General features: G+C 52.8%; 1 protein-coding gene across 3 annotated transcripts in view; it reads right to left on the bottom strand.

The window, feature by feature from the left end:
• RAP1GAP2 (RAP1 GTPase activating protein 2) overlaps window positions 1-14,262 on the bottom strand; it is a 246,064-nt gene that overhangs the window by 172,654 nt on the left and 59,148 nt on the right. For all 3 annotated transcript variants that reach the window (XR_004234078.1, XM_031967819.1, XM_031967822.1), the window contains one exon: window positions 14,164-14,199. Coding sequence is in view for 2 of the 3 variants with exons in the window: in XM_031967819.1 (XP_031823679.1) it covers window positions 14,164-14,199 (36 nt within the window). In the remaining variant the exon portion in view is untranslated. The remainder of the gene's footprint in view (window positions 1-14,163; window positions 14,200-14,262) is intronic.

Raw genomic sequence — 14,262 nt, 5'->3', positions numbered from 1 at the left:
CACCAGGACGCTGAAGTCACCGGCAAACCCTCTCGCCGCAATTAGACTCGCTTCTCCCGCAGCATCCCAAGGGTCTGAGGCGGGACTTGAACCCGGGTCCTTCTGCCTCTGGGGCCATTGCGCCGCCCAGCTGCCCCCAAATGAACTAGTTCTCGCCCGATGGCTTGTTCAGGGGTCCCTTACCCCAGTGATTTCCCACCAGTTTTTCATTGCACAGACAATATTTTGTCAATATTGAGGGTCTACTAGGACTCAACCCTTGCTGCCTCACATGAAACATTGAGAGTCCTTAAATGCAGTGGTCCTCAGAGTGTAATCCAAAGGACTGTGGGGTCTCTGAAGCCCTTTCAGAGGGGCTACAGATTCAAAATGACTTTTTATTTCTAATAGAGTAAATAGCTATAAATATAACCCATGTGAACAAAACTCTTTGAGCAGCTCCTCCATAGTTTCTTAACAACATGAAGATACTGAGAACAAAGGTTTGAGAACCACTGCCTTAAAACGTCCAGAAGGATGACACAAACTCTGGCCAGATCAGCTCCATCAGACGGAAAGGTCTGGGAACAGACTAAGTTTAAACAGGCTCATCCCCAGGTGCAGCTTGAATGATTCTCAAAAATCATCCATTACATCATCAAGAACTGGGCTGTCGGTGGAGTGAAATCAGGGATCCAGAAAACACGGAAGCCAGCACTCCACAGGCTCCTGTGAGCTGGCCAAGGGATCTTACCCTGTATTATTTCCCAGTTTCTTTGGGAAAAAAGATCCTGGATTTGGAGCAACTGACAAATAGCCTCGTAGATCCCTGCCCCAAAGCGAAGGACAGCCAGTCAACACTTCTCCGGGGAGATCCACAGCCCTCGGTACAGGGGGCAGCCAGTAACAAACTCACCGATGCATTGATTTATTGATTGAGACCAAAGGAGGATGGGAAGAAAGGAAGGAGAGAAGAAAGAGGAGGGAGGACTGGCAACAGCAAAAATTGCAAGTGTCTAAATGTGGACACAATTAGAGCTCCCTCACTATCTGTCAGCCTCTGTTTCTCTCTCATATGCACACATACAAACATGTCCACATAATAACCTTCCAGTTTTAAGATAAAGGGAGAAAGCTACCTTGTGTCTCAGGGACCTTAGGAAGAAGTGAGAAATCTCACGATCTCTTCTAGACCCAACAATCATACCGTGATCTCATTGAGTCCCATAAAGTCAGCTATCTGCCTTAAGCCTGAGATTCTGGGATCTAGGATAAATCTAGAACGGATTGCCTGGTTATACAGTAAGTAAGTCAATACATTTATCTATCTAGCTCTTCACCCATTTATCTATCTATTCTCTAACCCTATCTTATCTAGCTATCCATTTATCTTTTCACACATATATCTATTCAATGATCTATTAGGACAGCGAGATAGTGCAGCGGACAGAGTACTGGGCTTGGAATCAGGAAGACATCTTCATGAGGCAAAATCTATTTACTAACTGTGTGATCCTAGACAAATCACCTTACTCTGCTTGCCTCAGTTTCCTCATCTGTAAAGTGAGCTATAGAAGGAAATGGCAAACCACTCAAGTGTCTTTGCCCAAAAAAAAACCCCAATAAAGTCATGGAGACATGGACATAACTGAAATGACTGAGTAACAACAAGAAAATCCATCTATTTATCTATCTGCCATTTAGCCGTCCATCATCCGTATGCTCCCATATCTATTCATCTATTTATCCAATCGCCCTTATCTTCCTAGCTATCATCTATTCGTCTCCCTCTTAAGCAGGCTATTCTGATGGAAGGTAAAAGTCTTAAAGCCAACAGTAAGGATCTCCTAGTTCTCCCTTGGTTGGAGCTCCAGTCTCCCCAGGAAGTGACTTAAATCAGCTTGGTCTAAAGCTGTTAGCCCAGTTCCACTCTGCTTCCCCGGGGGATGTATGGGAGTGGTGATGAGAGTGAGTGTAAATCAAAGCATTACAGACCCCCGGGAGATGGCTGGGAGGAGACGCCAGAAGGGCTGAGCCTTCCTTCTCCCTCCTTTTCCCTCCTTCTCCCCTCCCAATCTCACATCCTTCCATTCCCTCCATCCCCATCAATCTCAGAAAAACCAAGGGCAGCCAGGGATGGGGAGACTCAGGTAGAGCACACATCCCCGGCGCCACCTAGTGGCCCTGACCTAAAACAACCTGGACACCAGCTTTGGCCTGTTGGATGTCTGGGAGCACCTCTGGCCACGCATCTCCCCTCCTCTCCCCCTCCCCCTGTGGCTAGGAAGGGGAGGCAGTGTCAGGAATGAGAAAGGAGGTTCCAGGGGCCGCTCCCCTCCCCGGTCAATCTGTGCCCCAGGCACCGAGAACGGGGCAAGTCGGGCAAGGGAGACCAGAGGGCTCAGACAGACGGAAACGGGCTGAACGGAACGAGTTGGTCCTCAAAGTGTAAAGCGGAAATCTAGAGATCCTTAAAGTCCTGCAACAACAGGAGAAAGCACAGACGAGGGGACGAGCACCTGGAGGTGTCCATGCCAGGAGATGGGGAGGAGGCAGCCCAGGCGGGCGAGGGCAGAGAGGCTCAGAAAAATAGGAAGCCATCATGTCCTGGGGCCCGGCAGGCTGGAGATCAATCTCTGCCAGAGGGATTTCTCTCTGAGCTCTGAATCTCCTGTTCCCAGCGGCAGCCCTCGCCGTCCAGTCCCTCTGCCAGCTCGTGAGTGTGTGAATGTGTGTATGTGAGTGAGTGAGTGTGAGAGTGTGTGTGAATGAGTGTGTGAGAGTGTGTGAGTGTGAGTGTGTGTGTGTGAGATGGGGAGGTTTGGTCACGGGTAAGATCTTGGGTCAGCCAGTAGAACTAGAAGAGGGCTCAGAAGTGATCTTGTCCAGTGCCTTCATTTTGACAACTATGGAGACTGAGGGAGGGAGGATGCATCTTCCCCGAGTTCATCCTTCATTCTTGAAGAGGGCCAGAACATCAGGGGGTGGTACCATAACACACAGGTGAATTGGATTGAATATCGGCCTTACTTTCCCCTCTGAGCCGTCACACAGGGAGGGAATTAAGTGCCGGAGAAGGATTTGACCTCGGCACCGATTTCAGAGCCAGTTATCTCTCCCCTGTGTCATGATAGCAGGGAGCTTTTGGACGCGAACTACTTTCCATGAAGGGCTTCTCTCGGGGCAGCTGGTGGCGCAGTGGTTAGAGCACCAGCCCTGAAGTCAGGAGGACCTGAGCTTGAAGCTGTCTCTGTGTGACCCTGGGCAAGTCACTTGACCCCGATCGCCTCAGCAACAAGAAAGAAAAGAAGGGTTCTCCCTAGATGGGCTGGAAGGGCAAAGGCTGCCACCTGAGGGGCAGGAACACGGAGGGAGGAAAAGGCTTTGCCCTGGCCACTGCTCAGCGGTGAACCCCAGGACATTTTTAGCACCATAGGAAGCCACATTCTCTGCCACCTGCCGACTTTCCGAGTTACTGCTCAGACAGAGATGAGTTAGGGGGGATGAGGGGAGAGCCCCAAACAGCCACCCTCAGTAACCATACTCTAAAGAACGCTAGAAACTGTGTGAAATGATGGAAAGAACAGTTTGGGAGCAAGAACGCCCGATTCTAAGACAGGCTCAGCCACTACCCAACCTCTCTGGGCCTCAGTTTCCCATTCTGTAAAATGAGAAGTGTAGCCTGGGCAATCAGTCCCCAGGATCCCATCTGTGCTGAACAGTTCATGGCCCATGAAAAAAGGGTCAGAGACGGGACGACTCCCTCAGTTCAAGATGTGACTGCCCCTTCAGTGTATCAGGGGGAGGGGGGTGCAACGTAGCAAGGTCCCAGAAGTCTCTTCCCTGCCCTTGACCATGTTTGCCCATCACACACAGACACGTGTCACATACATACACATGTGAATGCATAATGCACACACACATAACACACAGAGACACGTGGCCCATACATAAATACATGCAAATACATTAGACACATGTATACACACACACACACATGCCGTGGGGGTCATGTAGGATCCCAAGTGAGCAGGCGAAAATGGTCCATGCTTGGGGAGGGAGCTCAGGGCTAAGAGACCCAATTATCTCTAAAACAGGAGGATTAACCAGCCCCAGAAACTGCCTGTTTTTCCTTTCATTCCCTGCTGCCCCCCCCCTCCGGCTCTCTCCTCATTTCACCCCAGCGTGCACACCTGCAAGCTTTCATCCTTCCGCTCCTCGCTCCTGCGTTGTTGTTGCTATGGAAACAAGGGGACCCTGAGCCGTGGCGGAGTATCAGCCCCCCTCCCCCTCCCCGCCTGTGCTCAGAGAAAGAGCTGGCTTCTCAGGAGCCTGTAACTGACACATGTGTGCGTGTCCGTGTCCCTGCGTGGTCACCTGCACCCACGTCCATCCTGGCGGCAGCACCCACGCCCCGTCTGCATCGGTGCCCACGAGTCTGGGTACATGCGCCCTTCTCCTGGGAAGTAGGAACCCAGGGCATGGATAGAGGGAAGGGGAGAAGCTGTGGGAAAGCACTGCCCTATCCTGGGCCGCTACGGGATGTGGTATCAGAGCCCCAGGCCTGCAGGTCAAATCCAGCCTCAAACCCTTACTTAGGGGTGACTTGTACCCCGATGTGCCTCGGTTTCCTCATCTGAGCTGGAGAAGGAAATGGCAGACCCCCAGTGGGGTCCCTTTTTGAAAACCGCCAAACAAAACAGCAGCATCACATGAACAAGTGATCCCTTACTGCTCGCCTTCTCGGTGGGAGGGGGGCGCTGAGAGGAAAGGGAAGAATTTGAAATTCAAATATTTTTCATTTTAAAAGTAAATAATAAATTTGAAAAATAAAAGTCACTGTTTTTGGAATTAAAAGCTGTAGTATTATGAGGAAAATAGCTCTGGCCTCATGGACCCTATGAAAGAGTCTCAAACCCGCCCCAAGGGTCCTGAGACCCACAGTGAGAACTGCTTCTTCAAGGCTTCTCCCACCTCTGACATTAGGAACTCTAATAGCTTGACCAGCCCTGATCTACTAAGTTCTAAGTTCCCTCCTTGTTTTATGTTCCAAGGTCTCTCCCAGCTCAGACAGCTCTGAGGTTCCCACCTTCCCCATCATTCATGTTCTAGGATCTGAGGTTCCAAGGCCCCTCCCAGCTCAGACAGTTCTGAGGTTCCTGCTACCCTGACAGTCATGTTCTAGGTTCTGAGGTTCCAAGGCCCCCCCAGCTCAGACAGTCTAATTCTCAGGCGGCAGAACCTGGGACTGGATCCTGGTTCTGTCACCCGCCCCCCTGCCAGCTCCTACAAGCTCAGACAACAGGGAACAGCTCGGTTGCCTCCTTTTTATAACAAACAAGCCACAGCAGGTCTGAGGAGGGGTCTGACATCCAAGGCCTCCATGGCTCTGGCTAACCTTCTGTGGGGGGTGCAGGGCGGCTGGCACCCTGCACTGCAAGCCCCTGGCAAACAGAAGTGGGAGGGGGTGGGGAGGGGGGAAATAGGGGGCTGGGCCTTTGGACCCCGTTCTAAGCCCAGGAAACAGCCAGAGTCAAGCTCAGAGGCCGAATCCTCGGAGGCCGCCAGGGCCTCAGGGCTGGTCCCCAGCCTCCCAGGGACAGAGCTCTCAAAAGCTGTTAAGTGGCTGCCACGGGCTTCCCGGCGCGGATTTCCGCGGACCCGCCCTCCCAAAATGAGCTGGCAGCTCCCCAGATCAGGCCGATGGGAGGGGTGGGTGCGGGGACACTGGGTGGGGCCGGGGTCTGTGGTTCCCTGGCTCGGCTGCCGGTAAAAACACCAGGTGGGGGGAGGCAAGCTGCCGCTTTCTGAGAACTCCCAGCATACCTGCCTCTGCTTCACTCCCCCCCCGGGGCAGCAGCCTGGGCATAAGAGTGCCCGGTGCCCACTGCCCTGGCTGCCCACCCAGGCCAAGCCCTGCCCCTCTCTGGGCGTCAGGCTCCTGGTCTCTCCAGGGAGACTCTGGGCTAGACTCTCCGGAGTCTGCAAATGCCTTTTTTCTAGTTCAGTGACTATTTCTGCGTGTGACTGGCTGCTTTTGTCTCCCTGTATACTTTATTTATGCATTTAAAATAGGATTCGGAGAAAAGGGATCCAGAGGCTCCACTGGACCCAAAAGCAGGTACAAGAGGCTGGGAAGTGCCTGACCCTGTTAGGTCGGACCTGGACTCGGCTCTGGAAGGGCTCAGAGGCCATCAGGGCCCCCTCATTTACAGATGGGGAAACTGAGGCTTGGAGAAGGAGGCGAGGTCATCTCTGTGTTATCCCATAAGGTCAGGGACTGACCAGTTTTTGCCTTTATGTCCCCAGTGTCCGGTTGGGGTAGATGGGGACTGGGTCATGATTTCTCTGGGATACCCAGTGAACACGTGGCTAGGAAGGAGACGGCCAAGAGGAACCCACGGAGAGCTGCCCGGAGTCACACAGAATGATAAAAGCTCCTGACGCATAGTAGGAGCCCACAGGGTCACAGCTTCACAAATGGAAGGGACCTGTGGGCAACCGAGTCCAGCTCTCTCATAAACGGCTGTTATCATCAGTCATTTCAGTCATGGTCAGCTCTCCCCGACCCCACAGGGGGGTTAAGGCACCGGTTGGACATTTCCTTCTCTAGCTTATTTGACAGAGAAGGAAACTGAGGCAAACAGGGTTAGTGACTTGCCCAGGATCACATGACCAGTGAGTATCTGAGGCTGGATTTGAACTCCCTGACTTCCTGACTCTCAATCCACTAGATAATGTTGCCTCTCTAGGCATACAGTGGGTATTTAATAAATGCTTAATTACTCAGAGGCAGTAATCAGCAGAAGTAAGATTTGAATCCAGGTCTCCTAATTCCAAAGACAGGGCTGTCTGTGAACCAAAGTGTGGGAGAATGAGTGAGGAGGGAAGCTCCAGTCCTGGCCAAGCAGAAGCCCCCTGCCATCCAGAAGCCCCCTGCCCATCTAAGATTGGGCGGCAAGCATCATTCTGAGACAAGAGAGCCTCATCTCTCCCCCGACTGGTCCCACACCCACTCCTCGGTCCATACTTCTTTGCCGTTAGAGCCTCCCGAGGGTGGCCCAGATGTTAATGAAATAAAGTCTCCCCCTTCCAACAAGCCCTAGGACTGAATCCCCCAGCCTCCGGAGACCCCAAAGAATGGCAACCAGGTCAGCTGATGCTCAGCCTCCAACCTGTGGCTCATGGCTCCCGCCTCCGGCCTCCACGCCTGCCCTCAGCCCAGCAGGAGGGGAAGCGGCTCCTGGGCAGATCCACTTCCCACCTCGGGGAGGGGGGCAGCACACCATGTTCTCCCAACACCCCCTCCTCCCTCCGCCCCCTGGCGCGTCGGTTGGCAGGCGGGCACCGTGCCATAGCCACACATTGGGGACGCAAATAGAAGCACACTCTCACCAGCCCTGTCCTACATATGGTCCCCTGGAGACGTAGGGGGTGGGAGAGAAAAGAAGCCCACAGCCCCCTGAAGAACCCAAAAGCAGCTACTGAGCTACCAGGGTGGGAGAGGACACAACACTGGGAGGTACCTTTGCCTCCCAGTCCAGTGCTGCCGTGGGAGCCCTTGGGTGCCAGGACCCACCATTAGTGACCCACGGGCCCTCCTCTGTGCACGGTCAGGCCAGCCGGGGAGGTCCATTGGGGCAGGGGATGAGTGCAGAGGAAAGGACCCATTGAACACCCACCCCAGCATCCCCAGAACTTCCCGTAGGGCTCCCACCAAACTGCCAGCTCAGGCCAGAAAATGCCCCGATGGCCTGTGAAGCGGCCCCAGGAGCCGCCCCATGTGCTGAGACGGCTGGTGGGAGAGAGGGTCCCAAACAGCTGCCACGGGCCGGGGTCTCTGGGGGCATTGCAGCTGGGGGGGGGATGGTCACAGCCGGACGCGGGCAGCTGTCCCGACTCACGCCAGGCCCCGCTGTGCAGGCCGATGGAATTCCAGCAATGGAAAGAGGAACTCGGAATCAAAAGGCTCGAAAGGCTTGGGTCATTCCAACTCTGGGGCTGTTTCCTACTCTGTAAAATAAAGGGCCGGAGCAGGTGGCTCCCGGGGTTCTTTCCAGGTTTAAGTCTGTGAGCTCTTGTCCTTTGATCCGATCACCTTCTTCCCCAAGCCAAAGGACAAGCCTTCCAACACTGACCCAAGCCCATCTTCTCTCTCCCTCAAAGCCACAACGGCATTGTCCACCCCACCAAGGCCTGGTCACAAGGGCACAAAGCTCCCAAACATCAGCTCTCAGCACCCGCAGGCGCCCTGGGGAGAAAACAGGGGCTCACGGGAGGCAGGAAAGGTCAGGCAGGGGAGGGAAAGACAGGCTTCAAGGGCTGATAGCTGGTAAGATCACTGGATCTGAAGATGGAGGAGCCCAAGGAATCACCTCGTTATAGTTCTGTGTATGTGAGTGTGTGTGTGTGTGTGTGTGTGTGTGTGTGTGTGTGCATGTGTGTGTGTGTGTCAGGGGGAAGCGGGGATGGAAGGAGCCAGAGGCCATCAGAGAGGTCACAAGGTGTAGTTCAGCTCACTGGACTCGGGTGGACCTGGATTCTAATCCTGCCTCTGACTCAGTTTCCTTATCTCTTAAATGAAGTGACCTCTGGCTCTGATCTATGATCTCTCACTTTATAGAGAAGGAAACCGGCCCAGGGGGGAATGACCCGGCGGAGGTCACACAGGTAGTCCAGCCAGGACATCCTCTGGCTCCAGATTCAGGGCTCCTCCTGATGCTGGTCAGCACTGTGGGATGTGGCGAGTCTGGTCACAAACCGCCAATCAAAAATAGGGAAGTCTCCACTTCTAATCCTCCCTGTCTGTCTCCAGACAAATGGCCATCCCTAGGTCAGGCTGAAAGTCAAAGGTCCCTCCCTCCCCCCTCACCCTCCTCTCCCCGGGTGTTTGCGGAGGAGGGGAGTCAGCCTTCACCTGGCTCAGGGGCTCGGTACAAGGACGTCCTTGCGCTCTGGGCTCAGAGGCAAGAATGAGGCAAGAATGAGGCAAAGAAGAAAAGGGGTCAGTTCCCAGGGTCCCGGGCTTATCTTCGGCTCTCTCTGGCCCCAGAGCGGCTGGAAGCTCCTTCATTTTCTCTTTTCTCCCATTTCCTCCTCTTCTCTCTCCTCTTTTCTCGCCCCTGAGTCCCCACCGCAAGCAGGCCCTCCCTGATCCCTGGCCAAGCCCCGGACACTTCCCCAGCAAGCTCCGGGCTGTCCACCTGTAACCAGGGAGGAAGGAGTCGGCTCTTCCCGGGCCGGTCTGCTAGTGGGAGGCTGCAGAAATACTCACCAGAGCTTCCTCGGCATGGTGGCGGCTGGAGAGGGCTGGGAGGCAGCAGGACGGAGCCCGCCGGGAGAGCCCAGGGAGAGCCGCGTCCCCCCAGGTGTGTCTGAGGTCCCCGACTCGGCTCTGGCTGATGGAGTCAGCCCACAGCCCAATCCCTGGCGCACGCTGGGGCTGCCTCAGCAGCCTCTCCCTCCCAGGGACTACAAGTCTCTTAACAGACATATTCCTGGTTGCCATAGAAACGAGCAAAAGCAGAATCCAGCCTCACACACCAGGAGTGTGTGCAAAACATGTGTGCACCTGAACGGCGGGGGCCCTGCACGCGCGGGGGGACGTGCCTGTGGGGACACGCAAGCACACACCTCTCCCTGCACCTTCGGGGCCACGCAGGAAAGACCCCGGCCAGAGAAGGGCCCATCACCTCCTGCTCAGTCTCTCGGCTCAGGCTTGGCCCTGAGAGCACAGCCCAGAAGGCGGCCCCCTACGATCCAACCAAAGCAGGGGTCAGGGCTCCAGACCGCCCCGGGCCCCGAGGAGAGTCAGGAAAAAAAGCCCAGCCTGGGCTCTCCCTCTTCCCTTCCGCCTGCCCCTGGAGGTCATGGAGGCCGTGGGTTTTCCCAGAGTCTGGCTTCTTCCCACCCTCCTTCCCAGACAGCGGAGGAGCTCAGATTCCCCATGAAGCCTGCCCCTCCCTTTGTATCTCCTTTCCTGTGCAAGGCTGGGAGAGATGGGGGATAGGGGAGAAAAGGGGAGAAAGGAGAGAAGAGAGAGAAGGAAAGAGGAAGGAGAGAGAAGGAAAGAGGGAGGAGAGAGAAGAGAAAAGAAAGGGAAAAGAGAGAGGAGAAAGAAGAGAGAAGAGAGAGAAAAGAAAGGAAAAGAAAAGAGAGGGGGGAAAAGAGATGAAAAGAGAAAGAGGGGAAAGAGAGGAGAAAGGAGAAGGAGGGAGGGAGGGAACAGGCGCTTTGTCCATTAACAGCATAACACCATTAACAGTGGAAGTTGGAAGAGACCTCAGAGGACATCCAGTCCATCCCTTCCTTGTAGGGGGCAGATGGGTACAGAAAGCCTGACTACCCGAGATGATGCGAGACTTGAGCCCCAGCTCCCTGGCCACCTCTGCTCTCCCATAACCTGGCACCTGCTCCAGAGAATTCAAGGACTTGGAGGTTCATGGGGGGGTTGCCATGGGGTGTGTTTCCCCCAGATTTAAGGTGCGCCTTGACCTTTTACCTTCGGAGCAGCTGCCCAGCCCCGTGAGCCCAGGATGATGGTGAGAGGCTACGGCCTGGAATCACCCAGGCCCACAGGGGCCCACCCATTTTCCAAACCAGAACCGCCCTCCTGGTTCACAAGGCTGATCCCAGCCGGACCACGGCTTCTATCAGTCTGGAGGTGGGGCCTCCAGCTGCCATTTATCTTTCTCTCCCCTTCCCCTCATATTATAATTCTCTTGTAAGTGGGACTCCAGAGACCAGACCGAGAGCCCCTGCATTCTGTCCTTAGGAAGTCAGGCTGCTATCCATAGTTAAGGATCGACAGAACAGGCCCACTCTGACTCCCAGATCCTCATGCAATTACTCTCCAGACCCCGTGCTCTCCCGGAAAGAGCAGTCATTATACAGCCAAGAATTCTCTTCCTTGGAGGACGGAGCATTGTTGGCCGACAACTACCAATGGGACCCACATCCTGACTGGGGTCTGAGCCCTCCCCATCTTTGGGCCCGGATTAGCAGTTCAATATCCCTAGGAACAAAGCAGAGCTACCCAGCCTAGCACAAAGAACCAAATATTACAAGTCAAAAGGGAGCTCAGAGTCCGATCCCACCTCACCTCCCCGTTTTGGACATGAGAAAACTGGACATCGGAAAGGTCATAAATGAGCTGCCCAGTGGTCACCCAGCTGGTACCAGAGGCAGAATTCAAACCAGACTCCCTGCCTCTCCAACCACCTCACATGAAGTAAACAGATATCTCCTCCCTTGGTAAAATGAAATAAGGCAAATGGGGGAAGGCAAGGGGAAGGAAGCCCCCCTAATATGTCCTTCTCTGGGGAGACCAGAGGCATGAGGCTCCCAACCCTTCTTCCAAATCTCCTCCTTTGCAAAACTCATCTGGGCCTGTCTCGGACACCCCCCAGTCAGACAATCCAGAGATTTCAGGGTGGGGAGGCAGCTAGATGGTACAATGAATGGTACAATGGGTCAAGAAAACCCAAGTTCAAAACCAGCCATGTGATTCTGTGTGATTGCCTCAGTTTCCCCAACTGCAAAATGAAGATCATTATGGCACCGATGTCAGAGGGTTGTCGGGAAGACTACATGAGACAATATTTAAAAATCTCTTAGTACAGTATCTGGAACATAGTAGATCCTTACTAAGTGCTTGAGTAAGCCCCCAAATCCCCTTCCCTCTGGTGGGTTGGCTGCAATCACATTCCCATTAGCGGATGATCATAAGAACCTCTATCTAGACCTGGAAGACATGTCAGAAGCCATGTAGTTCAACCCCCTCACTTTACAGAGGAGGAAACTCCCCCAAAGGGACAGGTGGCTTACCCCGTCATACAGTTAATAGTTAACAGAGTCTACACCTGTAATTGCAACCTCCAAGTCCTTTCTTCTGCAGCATCATCCTTCATATTACAAAGGAGGAAACCAACTTTGGGAGGCGCCGAGTCCCTGCCCAAGGGCACACTAACTAGAAAGTGGGGAGACTTAGATAAAGACTTTGGTTGCCTTTATTTATTTTTTCTTATTCTTCTGAAGATCTATCCATTGACCCTTGAGCGATCCATGGACTCCAGATTAGGAGCCCTTATCCCAGAGGGTCTGACCAATGGGATCATCAAAACTTCCTGGAATGCCAGCTGTCTATGAAATCCTCTGAATTCCCCCTAAAAAAGAAGATTTTGGGGGGATTATGATCCCTTCTTTCAAGTACCTGAGGGTTTTTCTGGGGGAAGGGATTAGACTTCCTCTTGGCCCGTAAGGGCTAAACCAGGAACAATGGAAAAAGAGGCAGATGTAACACTGATGGATTTAACACTGAAGCCCTAACACTGAGAGCTGTCCAACCTTGAAAGGGCTGCTTGGGGGATGGGGAATTGCACCGATTGGGTTTAGTGCAGAAGGGATTCTGGTCTAGCTTTGGGATGGGGACCAGATGGCCACCTAGAATCCTCCCAATTGAGAAATTTTGTTATTAACAAAGCTGAAGAGTTAGGAACGAAGGACCAGGATGCTGGATCAAAGAGGTGACAGAAGTCTGGGGAAATGACTGTCCCACTAACACTAAGGAAATTTAAAAGGGTCACTCTGGCAGTCCGAACCTATGGGATCTCCCTACTCCAGAGTCAGGTACAGTCAGACTGGAAGGATGCTCCTGGAATTCAGTCCGTGATAGCCGGACTTCAGTGCCGGAGCCCCTGCCAGACTGCTGCCCTCTCCTGCTGCTTGGAGAGGGTGGGGAAGCAGAGACCAGTTTAACTACTTCAGCTGCTCACTGAGGCAATCTGGTCTTGGTCCCCTGACAAGCACAAATGGACAGGAGGCCAGCGGCCCTTTCTTCGAAACAAGGTTCAAAGCTTTCACTACTGACCCATATCACTCCTTTGCTGCTCTCACACTCGTTTATGGGAGAATGCCTTGTAACTGATAAGTCTTTTCCTCGGTCATCCAAAGTCACTTATCACTTAAGTGACCCATTTCCCAGTGATAATGATTTGGCTTCTTTATGTCCCATCTACTTCTCATACAGGATCCCTTAGGAAACCACCCCAGGATTTAGTGGATCCACATCCATTCAAAACCACAGTGCGTGAGCCCCCACCAGTGTGTTTACTTTTACCAGATCAAGCAGAAGAAAGATTTAGGAGTCTCTACTTAGCAAGATCACAATGGACCCAGGCAGACCTGAGGTAAAGAGATTCTTTCCAACCCACAAAATGCCCCTGGTTGTCGTACAAATAAGAGCAGAAGACCGAAAAGATGCGGGTGGAGACAGCAGAGCTGGCAACCTCTGTCCTTTTCCCTATCAGCAACGAAAATCCCTGTACTCTTGGCATTCATTCCCCGTCATGCCTCACACAGGCCTCGGGTTTAGAGGCAGAATGATTGATCCCTGCAGAAGTCAATTGAGACCAGAAAATCCTTAGTTGGAGAGTGAAAATGAAAGGAACCAATTTTGATAAAGGCTGAAAATTGGAAGGATTGTCTCATATACAGGAGCTATTCAAAACTCCCATCTAGTGGTCTGCCGGTAAATATTTAACAACTGGTTCTCTGGGAGACATAAATGTACACACAACACATGTTTAAATCCAATCCACATTATTAACATTTTCCCATCATGTTCTTAAGTCTAAACAAGCCACAACACAACAGTTAAGTCCTGATTTGTAGGATTTGCCACAAATAATGATATTTGTAGAAACTGATATATATAGAGAGAGACAGAGAGACAGAGACAGAGACAGACAGAGAGACAGAGAGAGAAGGAGAGAGAGAGAGAGAAAGGAGAAAAAGAGAGAGACAGAGAGAGAGAAAGAGAGAGAGAGAGAGAGAGAGAGAGAGAGAGAGAGAGAGAGAGAAAGGAGAGGGAGAATCTCAAATATAAATACTTAGAAAATTTAACAAAGGGCTTCTGAGAGCCAGTCTGTGCTGACTGCAGCATAACCCTGCTCCCATTTGTCCCTATAAGTCACTCTCCAGTCACCCCTTTCCCCAAGGAGGGAAATCCAAGTGAGGAGCCTTGGGCCCAGTCTTCTCCAAGCACAGAGGACTGTAAAATTCATTCTGCAATTCCATATTCGTTAATGTGAAGGAGGTGACAGGAGAGGAGCATGCTGGGACCCTGCAGGGAAGAAGCTTTGGATTGGGCTTGTGACTTTTAGCAGAGGGGAAGCAGCTACTTACTTGACCTTCAGGCTGGCCAGCATGTTCTTGTCGATCCTGCCAAAACAAAAACAGAAGTGGCGATAAGGGCCTGGGTCCGTGGTCGGGGGTGTCAGAAGG

This window comes from Sarcophilus harrisii, chromosome 4 (genome assembly GCF_902635505.1).
Source record: "Sarcophilus harrisii chromosome 4, mSarHar1.11, whole genome shotgun sequence".
Lineage (NCBI taxonomy): Eukaryota > Metazoa > Chordata > Mammalia > Dasyuromorphia > Dasyuridae > Sarcophilus > Sarcophilus harrisii.
The sequence above is the reverse complement of the archived record's forward strand: the minus strand, read 5'-3'. Positions and strand labels throughout refer to the sequence as shown.